At 47.1% G+C, this 26,563-nt stretch overlaps 1 protein-coding gene across 1 annotated transcript in view; it reads right to left on the bottom strand.

Annotated features, from left to right (window-relative positions):
• LOC119952344 (fragile X mental retardation 1 neighbor protein-like) overlaps positions 1-24,695 on the bottom strand; it is a 30,331-nt gene extending 5,636 nt beyond the window's left edge. Inside the window, exons 1-6 of the mRNA XM_038776040.1 lie at positions 24,559-24,695; positions 18,342-18,418; positions 11,059-11,181; positions 7,737-7,868; positions 5,613-5,709; positions 3,670-3,788 (exon numbers count right to left, since the gene is read on the bottom strand). Of these exons, the coding sequence (XP_038631968.1) occupies positions 3,670-3,788; positions 5,613-5,709; positions 7,737-7,868; positions 11,059-11,181; positions 18,342-18,405 (535 nt within the window). The 5' untranslated portion in view covers positions 18,406-18,418; positions 24,559-24,695. The remainder of the gene's footprint in view (positions 1-3,669; positions 3,789-5,612; positions 5,710-7,736; positions 7,869-11,058; positions 11,182-18,341; positions 18,419-24,558) is intronic.
• Positions 24,696-26,563: the final 1,868 nt, after the last annotated feature.

Raw genomic sequence — 26,563 nt, 5'->3', positions numbered from 1 at the left:
TTCCGCACTCTCACGGAATAAGGGTATCTGTACTGCCAGTAGGAGGTTCAGGGAAGGCTAGGCCAAGAGCTTTCTCTGTGTCTCTGAGTCATTGATGCCGCAGACCAGGCGATCGCGCAACATCTCAGTCAATGCAGTCTCATGTGTGCAGAACTTGGTGATTTCCCACAGCCGAGACATGAACCCGGTGACCGACCCACCTGGGGCTCTCCCATCAGATGGAAGCAATACCGTTGGACTATAACAGATGGCGTTGGGTGAAGTGCTGACTGACGAACACAACAAGCCGGTTAAAGGTGTGGGTGTCAAGCGCCGCTGGGTATGTAAGGCTCCGAATGACCTCGTATAAGGGTATAGGCGCCACATGCGGTCAGCAGGATCACTGTCAGGTGCTCATCTTCCATGATATTATTCGCACAAAAGGAATAATGCATTCACTCTGGATATTGAATCCTCGACTCCAGCATCAAACGCCGGGACGGCAGCGTTGACAATGACCAGGTTTACTCCTTGTCGCCAGTTTTATGAAGACACGGGGAAGTCTACGCTGAGTTGTAACAAATGAAATAAAGGTTTATTTCCAAATTTTCAGGTACATTGGTCCTGGTGATACACAACCGGGTCTGAGGCCGGTCTCAAACTTAAATACACTGTTAATTAAGCTTCCCCGGCCCCTTAGCGGGAAAGTCTGTATTCCGCATGGGACACGGGGAATTTAATCATTCCCACCCCGTAAATCCCGTGCAGGTTCAGGTTATGACAGAGATTGGGAGGAATTGAGGCCATGGAGAAACTTGAAAACAAGGGTGCAAATGATAACAATGACTACACACTAAAGCTTCTTTGTTGTGAAGTGTTTTGGGACAATCAGAGGATACAAGAAGCACAAGAATGCAGGTGTGTTAATTAGCATATTTGGTTTTGGTTGATTAACCCAAAGTGGCAAGGTTTTGAATTCACCTTTGATCTTGTATGTCACTCCAATCTCTATTCCAGCTAATAGTTATCTGCTTTATCATTTGTACTTTTGTGTTCTATATCTACGGATGTGCTTTTGGTGACCGATTTGGGCTATATTATTCCATTCAGCAGCCTATTCATACCTTGCTCTTGCAAAGTATTTTTTTCCCGTGATCAAATATCCATTGTCTGGATTCATGGGTTCGAATTTGATCCACGAACCTCACCCAGTGAGAATGGCCGGTTGGATAGAAGTTAAAGTGAGGTTGGGGCTGAACATGACATGTTATTATTGGGTGGCGCATGTTGAGACGGTGTTGGGTTGATGTGGGGGATCTGGAGGCTTTATGGGTGCGGATGGAGTCAAGCTCGTGTAAGGGGTCGGGATTAAGGGCTTTCGTCACAGCTTCTCCACATTTTCTCTCCGGGGAAGCACTCATGGAATCCGGCGGTGGCCCCCACACTGAAGATATGGAGACAATTTCGGCAGCACTTTAACTTGGGGCCGGTATCGAAGTTGGTGCCGGTTTGTGTGAACCACATGTTGGAGACGGCGAGGTTGGACGCCAGGTTTAGGGGGTGGGAGGAGAAAGGGGTTGCTGCGATGAAGGGTTTGTTTTTGGAGGGCTGATTTACGAGCTCTGAGGAGTTGGTGGAGAAATTTGGACTTTCACAGGCGGGTGTATTTAGATACTTGGAGTTGCGCAACTTTGTGAAGATCTTTCCAACGTTCCCAGTGGCGCACTCCTCCTCATTGATGGAGAGAGTTTTGTCTTTGGCGGGGATGGAGGAGGAGGGTACCTTGGGGGTTTTTGGGAGGCTTATGGTGGAGGAGGCCGTATCCTTGGAAGGGGTGCAGGCCAAGTGGGAGGAGAAGTTGGGGTCCGAGGTGGAGGAGGGGGTGCGGTGTGAATCTTTGTATAGGATGAACGCAACCTCATCATGTGCGATGTTAGGGCTGATACCGTTGAAGGAGCAAGTCCAGGATGATCAGGTTATTTGCGGGATTGGAGGATGAGTGTGAGCGTTATGGGAGGGGCCCGGCTAACCATGTACATATGTTCTGGTCGTGTCCTAAATTCGGGGGGTTCTGCGTCTTCTTCTTTGACGATCCTACAAATTGAACTAAAGCCGATCCCCTCGGGGCCACATTGGGGATACCGGATCTATTGGAGCTGCTGCTGGCCTGGGGGCTGTTGTCCTAGTCTTCGCCTCGCTGATTGCTCGAAGGCAGGTGCTGATGGGCAGCTTCCCCACCCAGCGCCTCGGTATGGCTGGGGGATCTGGTGGAGTTTTATATCTCGAGAAGGTTAAGCATACCGCGCGGGGCACAATTGAAGGATTTTACCGAAGATGGCAGCCGTTAATTTTGTCCTGTAAGTTGCTGATCACTGTTAGATTTTTTTTTTGGTGGGGGGGTGGGGTGGGTGGAGTGAGGGGTGGAGGGCAGGAGGGGGGGGATGCCGGTGGGACTTCTGTTTGGTTTTCTGGAATGAAAATATATTTTCTTTTAATAAGCGAGGTTGGTTGCCAAGATCACTCTGTTCCCTCTGGTGGTATCGTACCTTCATCCACTCTGAGGATACCATCAATGTCATTGGAGTCAACCAAAGAACGTCCGACCAGAGTGAGAAATCCGTGGTGAGAGAGGCCAATAAGCCAGGAGAGGCCAAGTTGAGTTTTGTTAACAAACCTTACTGGACAACCCTTGTGGGCTGGGAGGAGAGGGGAATACTTTCTGTTCTGGTTCCAGTGAGGTTCCCGTGAGTCGACCAAACCTCAGTCTTGACTCTGCCTCTCGGTGCTGGATCAGCAGCCAATGACTTTGCCCAATGCTGTGGTCACAACAGAGGCTTTTCAAGTCTTCATAAGGCCCCTTGCTCCAGGGCACAGCTCCCAACTCCTGGCCCTGGTGCCACCCCTTCACTTTCAGGCAGGACACTGTTCCAGATTATTTCAATGTGTCCTGCGGATTAAAATAGTTTGTGCTTCCTGCTGAAGTCCCAATGACCTCCCTCACAATTTATCTCAAGCTCATTGCCATGCCTCCCCAACCTATTAAAATTCAGGTTTTAGGGTCCCAACGTCCCATATCTTATCAATGTTGTGTTTTAGCATGATACCCTATTGCAACCATGGAGGCCAGTTTAGACCAGTTTTTTTAGTACAAATTTAGAGTACCCAATTATATTTTTCTCCAATTAAGGGGCAATTTAGTGTGGCCAATCCACCTAATCTGAACGTCTTTGGGTTGTGGGGATGAACCCCACGCAGACACGGGGAGAATGTGCAAACTCCACATGACAGTGACCCAGGGACAGGATTCGAACCCTGGTCCTCAGCCCGTAGGCTGCAGTGTTAACCACTGTGCCATGTGCCGCCCCAGTTTAGCCCAGTTGGCTGGACAGCTGGTTTATGATGCAGAGCGAGGCCAACAGCGTGGGTTCAATTCCCGCACTAGCTAAAGTTATTCATGAAGGTCCCATCTTCTCAACCTCGCCCCTCGCTTGAGGTGTGGTGATCCTCAGGTTAAATCACCACCACTCAGCTCTCCCCATCAAAGGGGAAAGCAGTCTGTAGGTATTAGGAGCAGAAGTAGGCGATTCAGCCCTTCGAGCCTCCTCCGCCACCCATTCAGATCATGGCTGATCTCTCCCTGGTCTCAAAGCCTATGGTCATCTGGGACTACGGCTACTTTACTACTCCAACCTGTTTTCTGCTTCTTTTTGTGTTCTTGGAGCACAGACAAAACATATGCCCCTAGTTTCGTATCCTTCATTTTAGCATCTTCGATTTTCTGGTTTTTGCGCAGAAGAGGATTCATCTTTCTGTTCATAAAAAATGAAACAAGTTTAACATTTCAGTTTTGACCAGTAAAGCGGCAGTAGGATTAATTCATTCAAGTGCACTTTCTTTTCAGGGAATAAGATTTAGCAGCACAGCATGTGTGAAATCTGAGATAGTGCCCACAAAATCAAATAAGTCAATTTTTCAGCAGTGTGTCACTATGGTCCTAGTCTGACCATAGCAGATGCCATTTTGGTTAGGGCATTACCGTGCACATGGGGAGCATCTGCCAGAGGAGTGAGGATACTTAGTAACAATACTGTAGAGGAGGAATTTCTGGATGCTGTATGGGATGGTTTTTTGAACCAATATGTTGAGGAAGCAACGAGAGAACAGGCCATCCTAGACTGGGTTCTGTGTACAAGTACAGAATAATTAGCAATCTAGTTGTGCGAGACCCCTTGGGGATGAATGAAAATCGCTTATTGTCACAAGTAGGCTTCAAATGAAGTTACTGTGAAAAGCCCCTAGTCACCACATTCCGCCGCCTGCTCGGGGAGGCTGGTACGGGAATTGAACCGTGCTGCTGGCCTGCCTTGGTCTGCTTTCAAAGCCAGTGATTTAGCCCCTGTGATAGTATGATAGAATTCTTCATCAAGATGGAGAGTGACATAGTTGTTTCTGAGACTCGGGTACTAAATATAAATAAAGGAAACTACGATGTTATGAGGTGCTGAGGTGGCTGTAATGGATTGGGGAACATTACTTAACGGGATGATGGTAATGGCCAACATTCGAAGAACGCATGGGTGAACTGCAACAATTGTTCATTCCTGTCTGGTCCAAAAATTAAATGGGGAAAGGTGGACAAAACCATGGTTTACAGGGGAAAAGAAGCAGAAAACAGGTTGGAGTAGTAAAGTAGCCGTAGTCCCAGATGACCATAGGCTGTATTAGATCTATGGAAGAGGCAAACACATTGGCCGAAAAAAACAACACACCTGAGGATTGGGAATAGTTTAGAATTCAGCAAAGAAGGACAAAGGAATTGATTAAGAAGGGGAAAATATAGTATAAGAGTAAACTTGCGGGGAAGATAAAAACTGATTGTGAAAGCTTCAACAGGTATGTGAAGAGAAAATGATTGGTGAAGACAAATGCAGTCAGAAATTGGCTAACCAATTAAATACATACTTTGGTTCTGTCTTCACAAAGGAGGACATGATAACATATCAGAAATGTTGGGAAACACAGGATTTAGTGAGAGGGAGAAACTGAAGGAAATCAGTATTAGTAGGTAAATGGTGTTGGGAAAATTGATGGGATTGAATGCCGATAAATCTCCAGGACCTGATAATCCCAGAGTACTTAGTACTCCTTAAGGAAGTAGCCCTAAAAAGAGTGGATGCATTGGTGGTCATCTCCCAAGAATCAATAGACTCGTGAACAGTTCTTACGGATTGGAAGCTAGGTAATGTAACCCCACTATTTAAAAAGGGAGGCAGTGAGAAAACAGGGAATTACAGACCAGTCATGATTCCTGAAGGCCCCGCCTTCTCAACCTTGCCCCTCGCCTGAGGTGTGGTGATCCTCCGGTTTAATCACCACCAGTCAGCCCCCCGCCCCCCCCCCCCCCCTCCCCCCACTCAAAGGAGAAAGAAGCCTATGGTCAACTGGGACCATGGCAACTTTACTTTACTAACTTTAGCAGCTATGGGCATCATTTCTTGATATCCGGCATAGAGGCAGAATCTGAATGGGAATTCGGAATCTATCAGTGTAAAAATCAGACATTCCTTCCATTTGCAGTTGATGCAACTAATGTAATGAGGTACATTTTCAGAAATAAGAGTCAATCTACTTACGTCCTTTCTGTTAGCAGGCAGAATAGCAATGGGCAAATAGCTATGAAAGCAAGTGACACCGACCCAACTCCGAGGATATTTAATATTTGCTTTGGTTCTGTCAATTGAAAGATGTCACTGTTATGCAGGACGGGAAAGGCTCCGCTTTAATGACACAACAATCATTCATCAAAGATATGTGTTCTATTCATATTGCATCTCACACTTCAGTTAAAAATATCTGTCTATTGAGGGAGATGGTGGTCTGATGGCAATGTCACTGGACTAATAGTCCAGAGACCCAGAAGGGGGACGTGAGCTCAAATCCCATCACGGTGAAGTGGGGCAATTGCAGATGTGCAGACTCCACACAGACAGTGACCCAAGTCGAAATCGAACTTGGGACCCTGGAGCTGTGAAGCAATTGTTCTATCCACAATGCTACCGTGCTGCCCTTAAGAAGAAGTTACGTAACGCCACCACCTGCAGGTTCTCCTCCATGTCAAGCACCATCCTGCCTTGAAACCATGTGCTGTTCTTTCACTGCGGCTGGGTCAAGTCCCGGAACTCAATCCATAACTGCACTGTAGGTGTACCTGCAAGTCCACCATCTACAAGGCCAAGTCAGGAGTGTGGTAAAATATCCGCCACTTGCCTGGATGAGCGCAGCTCCAACACCATCCAGGACAAAGCAGCCCCACTTGATTGTATTGTTAAAATTTCTCCATGGCCTCCCCACCCATTATCTCTGTACCCTCGGCAGCTCTACAATCTCTGAGATTCCTGTGTTCTGGAGGCGTGTCTCACGCAGTCATGGTAGCAGTGCGGAACATGAACTAGCTGGCAACATCGGGGGCTGGATCCTCCAGTCTCCCGCCGTGTGTTTCTCGATGACGCGTCATTCGCTGGCAACGGGATCCTCTACTACTGCCGCCTGTCAATGTGATTTTCCATTGAAGCCACCCCAAAGGCTGGAGAATTCCGTCTCGGCTCTCCGGTGACCAGGATGCCCTTTTCAAAGGGCACCCCGTTGCCCGGTTAGAATAAAACTAAGAACAGCCTCACAAACAGGGGGAAAACCCACCACGAGGCCTACCCTCCCTCATATACATCCGTCCCCACATATACATGGGGACCCCACCCCAATGAAGGTCCTCAGACGAACCCCCACCAGCACTGCTCCTGGCACAGCCCCCTGGCACCCTGACGATAACCCTGGCCCCGAGTGCCAGGAGCAGTGCGAGGGGGCAGTGCGAGCAGTCAGTGCCAGGGTACCAGGGGGAACTGCCAAGGTACTCCCCAGGCATGCCCTTCTCCCCCTAGGGGCTATAACTATCTGGGCACCCCCAGCAGGTTCTCTTTGTCTGGCGTACGGTTTGATAAACCTGTTGTGAATCGGGCCAACGTGACGGAATCCCAAATGTGGGTGGACGATACAACGGGGAAACCCGCTAATTATTTACATCTATTGAAATGAGGTTCCCCACCTTTGTGGGCGGGAGTCTCATTATGCCACTGACGGGGACGGGGGACGGGGGACGGGGGACGGGGGGGGGGGGGGGGGAACGGGGGGACCGGGGGGACCGGGGGGGGGAGCGACACTCTCAGCTTTGGCTTTCCGCAGGAATTTGCTCCCAGTTCGGCATTTGTTATTACATTACATAAGACATGTTACACATTAAAAGTCTAACGATGTCCCGGTTAGGTGGATTGGCCATGCTAAATTTCCCCTCAGTGTAGAAAGGTTAGGTGGGTTTACAGTGTTGCGGGATTGTCGGTGGAGACACAAATGGGCCAAATGGCCTCTTTCTGCACCGTGGGGATTCTATGAAAGATAGTGTGCATTTCTTCCAGTATATATCCTACAGAGTAATGAGAATATACAATCAGTATCAGTCTGTCCTCCTTCCTAATGTAAAATAAATCTGTAATTATAAATGCAGAATTGATCTTCGTAGTAATGCACAATATTAATTTTCTAAAGTGAATTCTGTGGGGTTCATCCAGTGTGTCTAATATTCTTGCACCAGCCCTTGTATTGAGTAGTTTAATCCAAAATTACCTTGACCTTGCAGATACTATTTGGTGAAATACAAACATATTGAAAGCTCTCAAAAATAACCTCGGCTTTGAAAATGGACTTACTGTTTATTGTCATCTTGTAACACGGTTTCTCAGGCCTGTCCTTAAAACAACAGCCCATTAGAAGACAAATTGTATCATTGGTTTCATCTTCCACAGCACACGCTTTAAGATCTCTGGCTTGAGGATTACACTCTAAATCGAAAGAAAAATGTAGACAGTACACAATACAATTGTTTGTAATGAGCTCTCTGAGGAGTTCATTGTACGCTCACCACCCAGCAAGCAACTGACCATGCCAGGGGGTCCGCTGCTGGTCACTATCTGGACATGGTGAGGATGGGGGCTGGTGTGGGGTGGGGGGGTGGGAGGTGGGGGTGCATAGACAGAAAGAAAGAATGTGTGTGTGACAGGATGAGGTTTTCAGTGAGCTCCCGATGATCAAGTTGCCAAACGTTACTGTCAAGGCTCCCATGTCGAGAATCAGCATTGATGCGGAACCAGAGGGCCAGCGGTATCTGCGAAACTGCCCCCCAGGCGAATCGGTGCCCTCGGGCGAGTGGGTGGTGGGGGTTGCGGTGGGGAAGGAGGCAGAAACATTTCGGGGGAAATAACTGAGGAGAAAGTTGAGAAACAAAATTAATTACAGCTCGTTAATACTTGAGCAAAAATATGCAATTTCCACCCGAAATGAAATAGCAACCTGAGCCAAAACAGAACAATTTGAAGCTTAAAACCAAAAGAACAACGTGAATTTCTGTAGCACCTTTAATGTAGAATGCTTCACTGAGGCATAATCAAACAAAAAAGGGGAGGGGTCAACAATGAAGTATCAGAAAGGCTGACTAGAAGCTTGACCTCTTTTCCAGAGGAGTTTAAAGGAAGGAGAGGGAATTAGGGAGGGAATTCCAAAACATGGGGTCCAGGTTGCTGAAGGCAATAGTGGACCAAAGCGGTGTGGGTGGGTGGGGTAGGATGCTGGGTCCACAAGAAGACCTGGAGAAGAGTAGCCAGTGAAGGGGAGGGGCAGGGCTAGTAGAGGGCACCGAGATTGGGGAGGGGTGAGGATCTGAAGGGATGTGCTGCCCTGGAATTTTGCCAGAGTCCATCTCATTCCCGGGGGTTCTGCTATTTTTCCAGAACTGCTGCAGATAAACGGGAGAAACATCACAGGATTTCAGGACCAGTACGTTTTGAGTGCTGAGGCTGGATGGCAAATAAATAAACTCAGCGCCATACATGTGTCATTAACTGCAAATGCTCGCATTCTGAGCATTGTCTGGCATCTTTGACTTTGTCTATATATATGTTTCTGGAACATACCTCTTCATTCACCTGAGGAAGGAGCAGTGCTCCAAAGCTAGTGTTCGAAACAAACATGTTTGACTTTAACCTGGTGTTGTTAGACTTCTTACTGTACATTAACTCCAGGAAGTATTCAAAATCCTCCAAAGGGAAACATGCCATTTCTTTATCATTTGCAAAAGTTCTCCATTCTTAACAGTGCCAGGGTATTGCTCAGTGATAGTCTGGGAGAAAGACCATGGTTCTCGCAGTCCTGATGGATCTGGGTTTAACCACTAATATCTCCTGTAAGGATGCAATTGGAATAAGTGCATCCTGATTTAGCTCAGATTAAACGTCAAGGGAGTTTCTGCAGAATAGCAGGGTCTTGTAAAAACTTGCATTAGGTGATAAGTCAGTTCACCAATTTCAGAAAAACTAAGCAGGACGGAATGATAGATTTTGTTTTCCACCTTTGCCATTCACCATGCAGGCTTTGCTCTGTGTAGGTGTGTCTTAAACTCTCATGCATCTGTGCAACATACCGCCCTCTCAACCCTATTGCCTGCTCAATCCCTTCCACCCAGTTATAAGGTAACAGTAAGTGCAACATTCATTTATAGGGTAAAAATTGAGGTTGACTACTAATGTGAATATGTCACCAAAGAGAAAATGCTGGAAAATCTCAGCAGGTCTGGCAGCATCTGTAGGGAGAGAAAAGAGCTAACGTTTCGAGGCCAGATGACCCTTTGTCAAAGCTAAAAGACAGAGAAAGTGGGAAATATTCATACTGTGGAGTGAGAATGAAAGATGAGTCATAGCCACAGAAACCCAGGGAAATGGGATGCTAATAGCCACAGAAACCAAGAGGAGAGAGTGTTAATGGAAGTCCCCAGAGAGAACAAAAGGCGTGAAAGGCCAAACAGCAGAGAAACTTACATCAGAGGGTAAACTGTGACAGATGTGGGGGAAGGGGAAGGGGAGAAAGGGTAAGGAAAGGTGGATAAGATGGGGGGGGGGGGGTTAACTATATATAAAGAAAGACAAGAAAGAAAGAAGTGGTAAAAGACAGTTAAAATTAAATGGGATGAAAACAAATGGGTCAAGGTGGGGTAGAGCTAATCATCTGAAGTTGGTGAATTCGATGTTGAGACCGGAAGGCTGTAGCATGCCCAACCGGAAGATGAGATGTTGTTCCTCCAGTTTGCATTGCGCTTCACTGGAACATTGCAGCAGGCCAAGGACAGACATGTGGGTATGGGAGCAGGGCCTTATGTTAAAATGGCAAGGTCAGGGTCCTGAATGTGCACAGACCGAAGATGCTCAGCAAAGCGATCACCCAGTCTGCGTTTGGTCACTCCGATATAGAGGAGACCACATTGGGAGCAGCGAATGCAGTAGACCAAGTTGGAAGCGATGCAAGTGAAACGCTGCTTAACCTGGAATGAGTGCTTTGGGTTGGGATGTTAAGCATGGAAGAGGTAAAGGGGCAGGTGTTCACCTTCTACGATTGCATGGGAAGGTGCCATGGGTGATGGGAGTGGTGTTGGGTATGGTGGAGGAGTGGACTCGATTATCTCGGAGGTAACGGTCTCTGCGGAATGCTGACACAGGGAGTGAAGGGTAGATGTGTTTGGTGGTGGCATCGCGCTGGAGTTGGCGAAAATGGTGGAGGATTATACTTTGCATACGGAGGCTGGGGGGTGAAATGTGAAAACGAGGAGGGCTCTATCCTTGTTCTGGGAGGGAGGGGAGGGGGCGAAGGTAGTGGGAGATGGAACGCAGACTGTTGAGGGCCCTGTCCACAACTGTAGGTGGGAAATCACGGTTGAGGAAGAAGGAACACATTTTCACTGTTACTGTGTGCAAATCAGCTGCTTACGTTACAACCATGGCTACACTTCAAAAGTATTTCATTGGCTGCAAAGGATTGTGGGATGAAGTTGTGAAAGGCGCCACATAAATGCAGTCTTCCTTTCTAATTTAGCATACAACAACAATGGCAAAAATGATCTTTGTGATGGTTTCATTTTTTTAAATGTTAACGCAGTTGAAATTCAATTTCATTTAATGCTTCACATGGCGCCAAGCCCATACTTACTGAGTGGACGGAATACATTGTCGAAGGTATTTCTAGTGACTGCTTCTCTAGTGAACCGACTGTAACTCCACGCAGCGTCTTCAGGGAGTTGGTGTTCCCATAAATTCTTCGCTGTATCCGTACCTGGACAATCAGTTTCAGAATAAGCCACAAAGCCAAATTACATTTTCATGACTCTAGATCTGAGAAGGGGTTGATATGAGGAGATCCTCATGGTACTCCTGAGAAGATGAAAATTTCACAGCCTGGCCACTAGTGCAGGTGATCTCCCGTCCTAGCAATCTTTAAAAGTTTATTTCCCTGAGGTGGACATCACTGGCAGAGCCAGCATTTAATACGTATCCCCAGTTGCTCTCAATCGCAGCTTAGTATAGCTGAGTTGCATGTTCTGCTATCTCTGAGGACAGTCAGAATCCACCAGTCCCAAGAAATGAAATGAAATGAAAATCGCTTATTGTCACGAGTAGGCTTCAAATGAAGTTACTGTGAAAAGTCCCTAGTCGCCACATTCCGGCGCCTGTCCGGGGAGGATGGTACGGGTATTGAACCGTGCTGCTGGCCTGCCTTGGTCTGCTTTCAAAGCCAGCGATTTAGCCCTGTGCCAAACAGTCTCTGGAAGGACATTAGTGAATATGTTGGATTTTAACAACACACCGACAGCTTCGTGATCACATATTTTTATCCAAAGAATGGTTAGAATGTGGAACTTGCTACCACAGGATTAATTAAGTGTCAGGAAGCAGAGCTAGTTTTAAATACTCTATATTTGTGCTGCTGGTTATTCAAATTAAGGTATGAGTTTAATTTAGTGTTTCTGCATAAGAAAGGCTTAAAACCCCAGTTCGATTCGGCTGAACCAAAGGTGTTTGAATGTTTGGGGTTTTTGGCTTCATTTCAAACTGCGTCTACTGATTTGCGAGTTTATGATGTGAAAAGCAAACAAAGCTTAGAAAAGGACTGAACTGTTGCTCAGCAACCAGAGGCCACCTTGAAGATAGGAAGGCGTCTTGAGTTTAGTTTTAACTGGACCCAAGGCAGTTGGGACTGAGCAGCTAGAGAGGAACGAGCTCTCGCAGCTCTGCCAGGGACAAAAGCAGAGAGCCCGAGAAGCAGAGAGGGAAGAAAGTAAGTTCCAGAAACTAAAGAACAGATAGTTTTAGAAACCAGGGAATGAAAAGAGAAGTCTCAGAAAGATTGAAGTCAAAGGGACAAAAGGGACTGGAATTTTAACAAGGTACCGTTCATTGATGTTAAAGACAGTTGAAAAGTGCAGACCTGGTGAAGGTGGCTAGCGAAAAGCCAGGCATGTGAAGCAATCTTCAGGTTGTTGACCTTAGTACTGCCTGTGAAGCAATAGTGTTCTATTGGTGGCTGTGTATCTGAGAGATTGTGTGAAATATTGAATGCATGTGGCAATCTAAGGCAGAGGAATACTGAAAGGAGAGTTGGAAATCCTGGAAGTGGATCTTTGCTGTAAACAGCTGAGGAAAGCATTGGTTGGAAGAAAATTATTGGATGTGTCTTTACGAGGGTGGAGTTTGGAAACACTCATGCGGAAGCCAGAGTTCAATGAGGCCAGTTGGCTCATGGTGTAACAATCAGCTGCGGGGATTTGAGGAGAAATCCACAGAGGTTCGATTGGGTGGCACTGCCACCCAAAAGTTACTGTCTTTTGAGCCAGGGTTCCAATCTGGGATCTTCCCGCCAGTTATAGCACCAACTGAGATCATGGTGATTTTTACTCAACTTCAAAGTAAAAGGTTTGACTCATTGGGTAAGAATTTCTGAGTCAGAAGATTGTGAATTCAGGATCTACTTTAGGGTCTTCAGCACATAATCTCGGCACATAATCAGGGGACTGTAAATCTAGAAAATTCTCTACCCCAGAGCATTGTTGTTCAGTAAATTCAGGGCTGGTGTAGAGAGATTATGAGCCAAGGGATGGGATAGAAAAGTGGCATTGAGGTCAAAGATCAGCCAAGAATCTTATTTATTTATTATTTGGTGAATTTAAATCCCCGAAGCCGAGGGATAGCCTCCTCACTTGCTGATTTTAAAGTGATTAATCTGCCACTTAATCTATAGAGGGGACTCTCCTGAGTAATATGCAGGATTGTTTGTGTCTTTCCACAAGTCGTAAGGGGTTTGTGGGGGTGATATCCGCGCAGACACGGGAGAATGTGCAAACGCCACATGGACAGTGACCCAGGGCCAGGATCGTACCTGGGTCCTCAGCACCGTAGGCAGCAGCGCTAACCACTGCACCACCGTGCCGCCCATTGTTTATTTTTATCAGGAAGTCAGGGCAGTTAGTTTGTAGATAGACAGCGGGAAAGGGAAAAGCTCCCCCTGATCTGCTAAAAGCAATGGTTTAGAAAGCTAAAGAGGCAACATCTCTCTCAGCTGTGCTATAAGAAAAACCATACAATGGAGTAACTGTTATCTAAAGAGCAGCTAGTTAAGGAAAGTAGAGAAATGGAACTACGTTTCCAGGTGGACTGAGGTTAAAGGTACAAGAACAAAGGACTGTACAGTAAAGACAGAGAGCTCAGAGAAAGGCTGAGATACCAGAAAGACATCTGAAGTGATTTTTAGATTTGTGAGATTATTCCACAGCCTGTGGAATGTGAATTAAAATATTTGTGGGAATTGGTGGTTGGACGTCAAGTGTGTAAAAGCAGTCAAGACAAAGAAATCCTGAGAGGGGTTGGTGCAAAACCCCGAAGTCGATGCACTGCTAGATGTGGAGAAGAGAGGCTCTGTTCAAAAGAATGCTTTGGAAAAGGTGGAGTGGATTTTTGGAATGCTAATGGAAACCTTATTGCAAGAGAAGATTTTAAAACACAGGACTGGATTCTCCGCCGTCGGGATGCTCCATTTTTCTGGCAGCGAGAGGTTTCCCGACGGCGTGGGGCTGCCCCACAATGGGGAACCCCATTGATCAGTCGGCAAAATGAAGCACCCCGCCGGCGTGCTGAAGCAGAAATCTGATGCGGCAGGACGGAGAATCGAGCCCATGGTTTTGGAAGTGGGGCTTAGAAAATCTCCTGTGACAATCATCTATGGGGATTCAGACATTAACTTTGATTCAGAGCGGAGTTTGGGTTCAACCATAGCCAATTGGTTTGTTCAATAAAAGGACTTTGTGTGTTAATGAGACCACCACCTCTGAAGGAAGCATTTTTCTAACCAGAACTTTTCTCACCTTTTTAATAAGAGGGAGGATATTATTTGTATAACAATGGTCCCATTATAAATTGAGAGAAAAATGACTTTGAAGTATTCATGAATGCGATTTTCCTGACCCTTATTACATTATAATAATCTTTATAATTATTATTGTCACAAGTCGGCTTACATTAACACTGCAATGAAGTTACTGTGAAAATCCCCCAGTCGCCACGTTCCAGCACCTGTTCGGGTACACGGAGGGAGAATTCAGAATGTCCAAATTACCTAACAAGCACGTCTTTTGGGACTTGTGGGAGGAAACCGGAGCACCCGGAGGAAACCCGTGCAGAACGGGGGAGAACTTACAGATTCCACACAGACAGTGATCCAAGCTGGGAATCGAACCTGGGAGTCTGGAGCTGTGAAGCAACAGTGCTAACCACTGCGCTACACTGCCACCAGTCGGGTGCTGTTTCATTGGCCTTGCTGTTTCTCATTTTAGAAAGGAATTCTCTCTGGACGAACATTCCTTTATTAAGCAACACTGACAAGGCATATATTGTCTGGATATTCTTATTATTGTTTTTGTGTAGCTTCGCTGTATTTAGAGGCTCTGTCATATTTATGTGCACATCAATGGCAGTTGTGCAATACAATGTAAACCCCAACAGAGAGCTTTAATAAAGTATTATATAAATACAATTGCTTTCTTCTTTCCCTATCGGCAACATTAAGAAAGGCAGATATTGCATTTAGATATTGACGACCCAATGAGTTATTGCTTCCAAAATGGGTCAAAGCTTCAGCTCTGAAAAATCGTTATTGAGCTGAGATATTAACATTGTTTTCTGTTTTCAATCGGCACGGGAGTAAGGTTGCCAATTAATAATGATGCTCTTTAGAGTCGCCAGGTATCAAATTATACCACCACAAGGCTTCACCGGATATCGATCAAAGGACCACACAACTAGTTAGTCAGTTCAAGTTCAAAGATGGTTTATTTACACACAAGGATTACTTTGACGTGCAACATAAAACACTATAAGTTAAACTACACCTAGCAACTACAATAACCTATACTTAACTTCAGGGCAAACGGCTCTATGCAGATGGACAAGGTCTTTGTCTGAATCTTGTGTGGCTGGGTGGAAGAAGTGGCTCTGTTTCTGTTGGGCTCATCTGTCTGGGAGCGATCGTTGGTCTTGAACTTGTCTGCCTGGTCGTTATGCTGCACTTGGGTTGGCATAGGCTGGATCCAAGAGAGACTGAGCACATGGCTGTCTCTCTTCTTATCCCGCTGGGATTTCGCACTCTTTGGCGCGGCCCTTAACTTGGACCCAATAATTCGACAGGCTTCAATCACTGCCTTCGATTTTGACCAATAAAGGGGAGGGTGCCTTGATGGCTGGGCGTGTCCCTATCGGTCATTGACCTTGGCTATTTGGGTTCCCTTAGTAAAGGGAGTGGCGCCGATTAGTCTGTATCTGTATCGGTTACCTGAGTACAGTTCTTTTGTTCTGGGGAAATGGGCCATTAGAATGCAAACGAGCGGGGATTTCGATCGCGTCCAGCTATCTGGGTTGCAAATACACACACAAGCTCTGAGTCTGTCTGAGTCCTGGGTTGGCCATAATTCCCATGGTCCTTTGCAGGTGGCCATCTGAGATGGCTACATTTCCTCTCTGCAGATGTTGCCAGACCTGCTGAGTAGTGCCAATGATTTTGATTTCTATTTCAGGTTTCAGCGAATGTTTTCACTGAAGAGTGTTTTACTAAGGAGCTTCCACACAAACGTGATAGATATTCGCCCGCGGGAAGTTAGGCAGATTATTGCTGCAATGTTGACACTGACACAGATTGAGTGGCTTCCTGTGCTGTCACACATTGAACCTCCTGGTGTCCCCAGGGAAAATATCCCCCTCAAGCATCACCACTGGCTGACAACTAATGAAGCACTCTCACTGACACTGGACCTAAAATAAAGACCTACCCAGGCACCCATCTAAAATCCTGTGATCCCTGTGGGAAAACACTGCACACAATACGTGACAGCCCCAGCTCTCAATGATACATCTCCTGGTGACCATAAATATCACCAAGAGCATCCTGGTAACTGACCCAAGTGGTGAACTCCACGGAAAATCTGGTTAACACTTAACCACTTGAGGACGTGCCAAAGAAGAGGCCTCCATTTGCCTTTCCAGTAGAAATTGAGAATCAGCTCAAATTGTGACTGTGGCCATTCAAGTCACAGTATGGGTCCTGTACTGAAATGCTGCCTTGAACGATTCAATCCTAGTTTCATTGCAGATTTCCACATCGGAAGGGGATGTTTTCGCACAGGGCTAAATTGCTGGCTTTGAAAGCAGACCAAGGCAGGCCAGCAGCAGGGTTCATTTCCCGTACCAGCCTCCCCGAACAGGCGCCGGAACGTGACGACGAGGGGCTTTTCACAGTAACTTCATTTGAAACCTACTTGTGACAATAAGCGATTTTCATTTTTCATTTCATTCATGTTTCCCTTGGTTGGGGAGTCTACAGACAGGGGAGCACAATTTCAAAATAAGGGGGGAAACCACTTCGGATCGCGATCAGGAGGAATATCATTACACAGAGGATTGTGAACCTTTTGAATTCTCTCCTGAGAGGATGCTCTGTCATTGAGTATGTTTAAAGTGGCGATTGATAGATTTTTGATTAACAATAACGTCGAGGTTATGGGGATAGTGGGGGTAAAAGGCAGTGAAGTGTCCAATCAGCCACGATCGCACTGAATGGTGGAACAGGCCCGATGGGCTGAATGGCCTCCAGCTGTTCCTATGTACCCCACTTCATCAGCTGAAACCGTTATTAACCTTGGCATTGAGCTGTAGCTGCTTCCCCAGCCATACAAACATGGGGCGGAATTCTCCGACCCCCACAGGATCGGGGAATCGTCCGGGGCCGGCGTAAGTCCCGCGCCCGCCGTGGCTGAAATTCTCCGCCACCCGGGAATCGGTGGGAGCGGGAATCACGCCCCGCTGATCGGCGCGCCCCACGCGGCAATTCTCCGGCCCGCGATGGGCCGAAGTCCCGCTGCTGACAGGCCAATCCCGCCAATGTGGTTTAAACACCTCTGTGCCAGCGGGATTGGCGGCGTGAGCGGGCCCCCGGGGTACTGGGGGGGGGGGCGCGGGGCGATCGGATCCCGGGGGGTGCCCCCACGGTGGCCTGGCCTGCGATTGGCGGCCACCGATCGGTGGGCGGGACAGTGTCGCGGGGGCACTCTTTTTCTTCCGCCGCTGCCACGGCCTCTGCCATGGCTGCTGACGCCCCAGCGCATGCGCGGACTCACGCCAACCGGCGAAGGCCTTTTGGCCAGCCCCGACGCCGGCCGACGGGCACCAAAGGTCGTTGGTGCTGGTTTTGGCGCCAGTCGGCATAGCGGAGCCACTCCGGCGTGGGCCTACCTTTGGGGAGGCCTGATGCCAGAGTGGTTGGCGCCACTCCGCTACGCCGGGACCTCCTGCCCCACCGGGCAGGGGAGAATTTCGCCCATGGTTCCAGTAGCCACAATTTTTGCTTTTGTCAACATTAAAATGGGAAAAAGGGCTAGGGAAAGGAGATTGAGTGGAATCTTCAATTTAACATGAAAAAAAAAACCACCCTTCTTGGATAAACCACAATAAATCATCCCTTCTAACAACAGCTGGAAACTTTAAAAATATAGATTAAATGTTATTTCAAGTGCAGATGTTTTCAAATCAAGCCTGTGAGCCCTCTTAAGCAAACACTATACATGGAGGTAAACAGAGATCCAGCTGTGCTTCGCTTTTGATTAGATACCTGTAGAATTAGTTGGGTCTCTATCCTCAAGGTATCCATAAATCATTAGCGGCACAGTACAGTTAATCTATGTTCATAATTAAATGGCTAGTTCATGTAAGGGGGCTTCTTTATATATTTTTTAATTTGGACACATTATAGAACAAGAAATGACCTCTGCTTTTGTTGCTCCTCAACTTCAATATAGAGTTGGAATATATTAACAGAGTGCTCAGTCACTTCTCTTCCTGCCAAAAGTTAAGTCTATGACATGGAAAAGCTATTCTCAAAGTGGCTAACATACTTACAGGTCACGATGTGTGTAAAACCAATTAACAGCAAAGCCAACCAAATCTTCACAGCGAGACCCATCAAACAGCCATTCCTAACAAAGAATAAAAATCTTCAAAGAACAGAAATCACTCAGACATCACAAACGATTGGCAAATCCGTTCAACATTTCCTATCTCAAAGACATTTTAATTAGTCAGCCAAGTGTCACCCACCAGCCATAAGGTCACCGGAGAAGATGCAAAGGATATATGTCCTGGTTTATGGGACCAAACTGCCTTCTAATTCCAAGAGTGGGGTGGGAAAGGTGGTCAGATTTTTATTCATCAATGGACTGAGTGATGGAGACCACATGAATCTGCATTTAATAACATAGTGTAACCAAAGACAAAGACTAACAACCTGCTAGGTTAACTCTTGAATCTCTCTCCACAGACGCTGTCTAACCTTATCAGTATTTTCTGGCATTTTCTGTTTTATTTCAAATATGCAGCACCTGCAGTACTTTGATTTTCATTTCAGTGAAATCAGAATCCTGTGAAATCACACAACTGGAATGGCAAATACCCCGCATAACTTCAAGTCAATTGCTGTGCAGAAATCAAAAGTTTTAAAAGGCACGTTATGGAATAAAAAAATTTTTTTTAAGAGTACCCAATTCATTTTTCCAATTAAGGGGCAATTTAGCCTGGCCAATCCACCTACCCTGCACATCTTTGGGTTGTGGGGGTGAAACCCACGCAGACACGGGGAGAATGTGCAAACTCCACACGAACAGCGTCCCACAGCCGGATCGAACCCCGGACCTCGGAGCCGTGAGGCAGCGGTGCTAACCACCGCGCCACCGTGCTGCCCTCAAATGATTTTAATCATTCACGGCATGTGTAGCAAGACCAGCATTTTATTACCCATCCCTAATTGCCCTTACTGGTGATACCAAGGGCCATGGGGATAGCAGGGACAAGTGGCATTGAGTTAGATGATCAGCCATGATCTAATTGAATGGCTGAGCAGGCTCTACAGGCCGAAGAGCCTACACTGTTCCTATGTCCCTATGTTCCTAGAAGCTGGTTGGGAGCTGACTTCCTGAACCCTTGCAGTCCATGTGGTGTGGGTACACCCACGATAATGTTGGGAGGGAGTTCTAGGATCTTGACCCGGTGACTATGAAGCAACAGTGATATAGTGAGGATGGTGGGTGGCTTGGTGGGTAACTTGCAGGTGCTGGTGTTCCCATGCATCTGCTGCCCTTGGCCTCCTTGGTTGTCGAGATTGAGGGTTTAGAATGTTCGTCGGCATCCTTCCTGCCTCATCAAGCAAGATGTCGCCGGAGCGTGGAGGCTCTCTGCGAGCTCTCGCACACAGATTCTCTTCATACATCTCCTATAACCGTACTAATCTCTTAAAACTTTATCCGAACACTAACCTTTCTCTGTTATGTTCTCTTGCAGGTTTGAAAACCCTCCGAGGCCCAGGGAATGGACCTGATCACTCAACCCGACCTGACCCAGCAGAACTCCGAGAACGACCTGATCCGGGAGTTGAAGAGGCCCAAACCGGAAGTCCGACCCTGACCTCGATTTGGCAAAGACCCCTCCCACCCGGCTTACTCACTCTTCCAACTTCTTCCATTGAGAACATGCACTAACAGATTCAAAACCAGCTTCTTCCCCATTGTTACAAAACTCCTAAATGACTCTCTTATGGACCGATGGACTGATCTGATCGCTTCACACATCTTCTCTACTGAATGGTACTGCACTCCTGTTTGCTTCACCCAATGCCTGTGTCTGTGTATTTGCATAGTGCATTTTATGTTTGCCCTTTTATGTGTTTTCTTTTCATGTATGGAATGATCTGTCTGAGCTGCACGCAGAACAATACTTTTCACTGTACCTCGGACAATCCACTTGAGACAAGTTCTGTCACCAGTGCTGCATACGAGGTGCCAACAGGAGTCCGTGTGGGTGGTTGTTTTCGGTGTTGGTACATGTTGTCAAACCACTTATAGCCTCTGATCGTCAGTCAGGTGATGTTGCCATTTCCCGCTACGGCTGATGTCTCCCAGGTGTGAAAGTCAATATTTACAGTCTTCATATTGTCATGATATGCAGACATGCACATAATGAGATACAGATAGGCAGCCAATGAATATAGAGAACAGGACATAACCAATCAGCAGGCAGAACACTTAGGGGTGGTTTCCCACTATAAAAGGTACGAGGCACTCACACTCCGCCTCTTTCCACTGGTGACATCTACAGTGTGAGTCAGGGTGTACATATCATATAACTCCTACAGCACGCGGCTAAGAGCTAGTCTAGTTCCGTCAGACAGATCAATCACAATAGGTTAGCAGAGAGTCGAACTCACAGAGGATTGAGCTAACTGTGTGACAGGTTCAATAAATCATATTGAACTAACTTCAAGGTGTGGAGTATCTCTCAGGCAAAGCTGCATCCAATTGCAGCCCGTGTTATCTTACTATGTTTAACACGACACATATCAGACTGGCAAGTATCGTTGAGACAGAGCTTTGGATATCTTGCGGATCTCTTGGCACCGCTGCCTTGTCATACACAAAACCCTTGGGAATGTCTTGCATTCTGCCAGGGTGCCCGAGCCAGCGGAGTCACCTCTGTTTTATGTGGACTGGCATATTGCGAGATTTGCCTTTGAGACGATTGGGATGCCCAGAATGTGCCTCAAACAACGAAGATGAAAATTGTTGCCTTCCTTTCCTGATAGGAAGTTACCCACATTTCACAGGCCTCACAAACAAACATCTGGGCGGCACGGTGGCACAGTGTTCAGCACTGCTGCCTCACAGCTCCAGGGACCCGGGTTTAATTCCGACCTCAGGTGACTGTCTGTGTGGAGTTTGCATGTTCTTCCCATGTCTGCGTGGGTTTCCTCCGGGTGCTCCAGTTGCCACCACAATCCAAAGCAGGTTAGGTGGATTGGCCATGCCAAATTGGCCCTTAGTGTCCAAATGTTTAGATGGGGTTTGGGTTACGAGGATAAGGCGGAGACGTGGGCTTAAGTACGGTGCTCTTTCCAAGGGCTGGTGCAGACTCGCTAGGCTGAATGGCCTCCTTCTGGTCTGTAGGGATTCTATTCTATCATGGTCCTCGGAGTTACTTGATGTTATTCTATGAGCGTTTCGTGAGTCAGCAGAAAGAGGCAGCTGCTTGTCCCGTGCATATGTGGAGCTCTCCTTCAAGGGATAGATTGTGTCACCATGGACACAAGGAGCAGGATTTGCTAACCACTTTAAGTGGGGTTTGCTTAATGTAATCAAGGGAAGAGATATGCCACACTCTCCTCTATAGTTTCCTTGATTCTTTTAGTCTTGGAGAACAAGCTACCGGCATTGACGAGACAATCTTTGTAGCTGAGGTTTCATGTGAGCGACTAGTCCAGGCATCATCGGTGTAGACGAGTTCTCTGATCAGGACGTATTTTTATCTTTGTTTTCAGTCTTGATGAGATTGTAGACCTTGCAGTCTGGCCTAGTGGGCAGCTAACTGCATTCATGCCTGCAGGGGTGGTAAACATCAGGACCATGGAGAACAAAATACCGAACAAAGTGGGGAGCGAGGACACAGCCCCGTTTCACTCTGAACCTGCTGGAAGTGTTGCTGCCACACTGTACAGAGCAGTGTGTGTTGTCCTGGAACGAGATCCAACCAAGGAGCTTTTGTGGACAGCAATTTTCCTCAAAATCTTTTAGCGTCCTGCTCTGCTGATGATGTTGAATGCTTTAGTAAGGGAAAGTAAGGGAAAGAGATATACCCTATTCACTGCACTTCTCTTGTAGCTGGAGTATGGAGAAGGTCATGTCCAGTGTCGACCTGCCAGTGCACACCGAGCTTCTGGACACACTCAGGCTGCAAGGAGATGGAGGCTTTTCAGGAAAACTGCACCAAACCTTTTCCCAGCAACACTCGGGAGTGAGATGCCCCTCAGAGCAGTTGTTGTGATCTCCTCTCTTGCCTTTACCTTTAGTAATGTGATCATATTTCTCTCCTGCACGTGTTATTGGACATATCCTACCCATCAAAGAGAATGAGGAGGTCACGGAGTAGATGGGGCTTTCTGTCCTTTCGTAGTTCGGCTGGAATTCCATCCTTGTCGGGTACCTTTCTGCTGGCTAAACAATCAATGGCCTTATGTGCTAGTGATGAGGGTCATAATTGACTTGCTTGTTTAACTAACTTGCTGGGGTTATTTTGAACAGAGAAGTTTGATGAGGGCAAATGGGACATTGCTTTTTGCACCCCGGGGAAGTGGGAGTATTCGTTTTTCTCTTTGATTCCAAATCAAAAGGAACCTCTGACAGTGCAGCACTCCCTGAGCACAGTTCCCTGAGCACAGCTCCCTGAGCACATGTACTGTTTTGAACTGCAATGCTGGCTGTTATATTGGAAAATACGTTATTCATTCTGTTTACAGTCAAGCCCCATAAAAGTCACGTCGCTTACTTGGAGATTAAACTTTTCAAAGCAACGTTAAAAGGATTTTATAAACTACTTTTTTTTGATTCGTTAAAATTTATTACAGTAGTTGAATTAATATAAATGCCCATCTAACCATTAATTCTGGTGTTGCTTCTTATACATTGTGTTTAATACAGTGACTCGTTGTCAGCATTAACTAAATTAAGATGATTACAAATATAATGAAACATATTCAATGTTATAGCAAATGGAAGCTGCCATTCATTTATTCAAATAATAGCAAAATACCGCAGATGCTGGAAATCTAAAAAACCCCCACAGAAAATTCTGAATAAACTCAGCAGACCGGGCAGCATCCACAGAGAGAGAGAGAAAAACAGAGCTCACATTTTGAGTTCATTATGACCCTCCTGCAGTACGGAGCACGATTTAATGGAAAAAAACAACAGAGTCGGGTTTTCGGTGTGTTTAGCGGTGTGCCTGCAGCACCAGCACCAATAAAAACCTTGTTATTAAACGGGAGTCTGCTTCTTTTTCGGGCCTAGGTGAGGAACACGTCGCTAAGGCCGAACGTAGTCCCATTCCCGACACTAACGAGCTCAGCTCACCGGTGCAGGAAGAGATCGGGGCGCCATTTCAAAAAGTTGCCTGATTTCTCGCCTCTCCCTCGAGGCCTCTGGACCCCACCAACGTTCCAAATTACTAATCACAGAATTTACAGTGCAGAAGGAGGCCATTCGGCCCATCGAGTCTGAACCGGCTCTTGGAAAGAGCACCCTACCCAAGGTCAACACCTCCACCCTATCCCCACAACCCCACCCAACACTAAGGGCAATTTACCATGGCCAATCCACCTAACCTGCACATCTTTGGACTGTGGGAGGAAACCGGAGCACCCGGAGGAAACCCACGCACACACGGGGAGGATGTGCAGACTCTGCACAGACAGTGACCTAAGCCGGAATCGAACCTGGGACCCTGGAGCTGTGAAGCAATTGTGCTATCCACAATGCTACCGTGCTGCCCTAAGGGATGAGGGATTCCTCGAACTCCCCCCCCCCCCCCCCCCACCCCACCTCATAAGGGCAGGGAACCCCTGGGCAAAAGGCCACCTGGCCACCGTGGCATTTCCAGCCTGGCATCCTGGCAGTGCCCCCACCACATGGAAGTTCCAGGGAGCATATAGGTGGAACTACCAGGGTGGCACTGTAAGGTTGGCATTGGCAGTGCCAGGGCTCCACCATGCCCAGAGCCCGACCACCCGGGATCCGATTGTTGGAGAGCCCCCAAGTGCTATCACACCTGGTCTACATTTGTGGAGACCAGTACTAAACAGCACCACGGGCAGGTCTCCGAGGCAAGGCCTTTAGATCCCGTGCCTTGGGTAAGATTTACCAGCATCCTTAATCAGGCACGACGAGGTTCATCAGGCACAAAAGGTTAACTTTGCTTATTGCTCCACAGATGCTGTCGGTCTTGCTGAGTTTATCCAGCATTTTCTGTTTTTAATTCAATGCGCTGGACATTAACAGTGCGACGTGCAACACCCACCCACATCTCACTTACTGTGGAGTCTAATTTATCAAAGACATCAGAGGTGCCTTAACCACTTGGGTCAAAAGTCCCTCCCTAACAGAACTGTGGGTGTACCTACACCACATGGACTCCAGTGGCTCAAGAAATCGGCTCACCGCCACCTTCTCAGGGGCAATTAGGGATAGTTAATCAATGCTACATTCTGTGAACAAATTGAAACAGACATGGCCAAACATACCTGGAATGTCCTGCTCTTGTACAACTTTCCAGGGGACCATTACCACCCCCTTCATTTCAAAGCTCTTGGGTGGCGGAGCAGTAGAATCGTGCAGGTAGTGCTCTGAATGCTTTACACCTGAACTCAAATGAAGTTTAGTGAGGCCAGTGCCTAGTGTGGACTGGGCCCTGACTTCACCCCAGCTCACCGAGTGACCTCACAATAACCTAAAGTGATGGTGAAGACTATTCCCCCCACCCCCCTTCTCACCCCCCAACCCCTAGAATAACAGTGAAGTGATTGATCCCAAACCCAGCAGCCCTGCATTGAATGGAGAGAGTGGTCAACCTGGACACAATCACTTAGCAGCAATATGATTGGTGAAATGTTGGTGAAATGGATCACCTCGCCCAGCAGGACAACCATTCCAATCTCCAGTCCATACACAGGTCCACCTCTGATCGCTGGCATCAAGCTCAATCGTTGTTTCAAACCCTGTTGCCTTTTTTACCTGCTATAAATATGGCAATCAATGAAGTTGCCCTTCTTTCTTTAAATATCGATATTATACTCCTCAGAGTCGCCAGGTATCAAATGATACCACCACAAGGTTCAACCGTATATCGATCAAAGAGTCAAACACCAGTTAGTTCAAGATCAATGGTACTTAATTTACACACAAGATTAATCATGCAGCATAAACACTACTAGTTAAATTATATCTATCAACTATGGCAACCTGTACTTGACTTCAGGCACCCGGCTTAGGTCAGAGGAACAGTGGCCTTTGTTCGAATCTGGATCTACTGGGTCTGGAGAAGTAACTGCTGCTCAGCTGGGCTAATCCGTCTGGTAGTTGGCGTTGAACTTGAACTTGCTCCTGGTGGTGCTGCACTTGGAGGTGGATGTTGCCAGAGCGCCAGGTCCAAGAGAGATCGGATGCATGGCGGTCTCTCTCTTTATCCTTGGGGGTTTTCGCGCTCTTTTGGTCGGTCCTTCGGTTTGGACCCCATTTATTGGGTAGTTCCCGATCACTGTATTTGATTTGAGCCTTGATGGCTGGGCGTGTCCTAAGCGGTCATTGACCCTGTTGTTGATGCTTCCTGAGTACAGGGGGTGGCGCCGAAATGTCTGGGATTGTATCGGTTAATCAAGTATCAGTCTTTTGTCTCACGGAGATGGGCCACCATCAAAATGCTGGTTGGGGGTTTCGATGCTGTCTGGATTCTTCGCTCACAAATATACATTCAGGCTCTGAGCCTGCCTGAACCTTACATTGTCCATATTTCCCGTTATGCTTTGCAACTGTCCATGTTTCTTATTGTAAGTGGCCATCCCAGATGGCTACAACCCCAAGACCACACGGGACGTAAAACAAAAATCTCTTTTTTTAAAAGCAAACAGGTCAGATTTGACATACAATTTGCCTTAAAAAATAATAATAATAATAATAACCTTCTATCGTCACAAGTTACTGTGAAAAGCCCCTAGTCGACACATTCCGGCGTCTGTTCGGGTAAGCTGGTACGGGAATTGAACCTGTGCTTCTGGTCTTGTTCTGCATCACAAACCAAAAGGAAGATTCCCCCGCATTATTCCAAGCAGGAGGGCTAGGGAATATCTCCGCAGTATCCGGACCAAGGTTTATCCCTCACCCAGTGTCACTAGACACTGACAACCTGATGACATTTTCTCATCGTTGCTTGTTGGGCCCTCCAGTCTGCAGAGTGCCTGCCCCATTTTCCCACCCGTCACAAACACACAATGGCACTTTATTGACTCTGAAATCCTACAGGATATCCCGATGCAGGGCAAGGGGTCATGCCAAAATGGCGTGAATTTTAGCAGCCATCCAGGAAATGCCAAGATTTTGGAGGTCCTGTGAGAAGAGGTGCCCAGGACCCCCCTCCCTGTATGACCATGTGGCGGTGCATTGAGAAAAGTTTATTCTCTCCTCCATCTGAGCTTTCCCCTCCAAACTTCCCCTTTGATAGCTGTCCCTGGTGGCTGGAATTATTCGTTTGCT

This window comes from Scyliorhinus canicula, chromosome 17, assembly GCF_902713615.1.
Source record: "Scyliorhinus canicula chromosome 17, sScyCan1.1, whole genome shotgun sequence".
Classification (NCBI taxonomy): Eukaryota; Metazoa; Chordata; class Chondrichthyes; order Carcharhiniformes; family Scyliorhinidae; genus Scyliorhinus; species Scyliorhinus canicula.
This window is presented reverse-complemented; position numbering and strand designations above follow the sequence as displayed.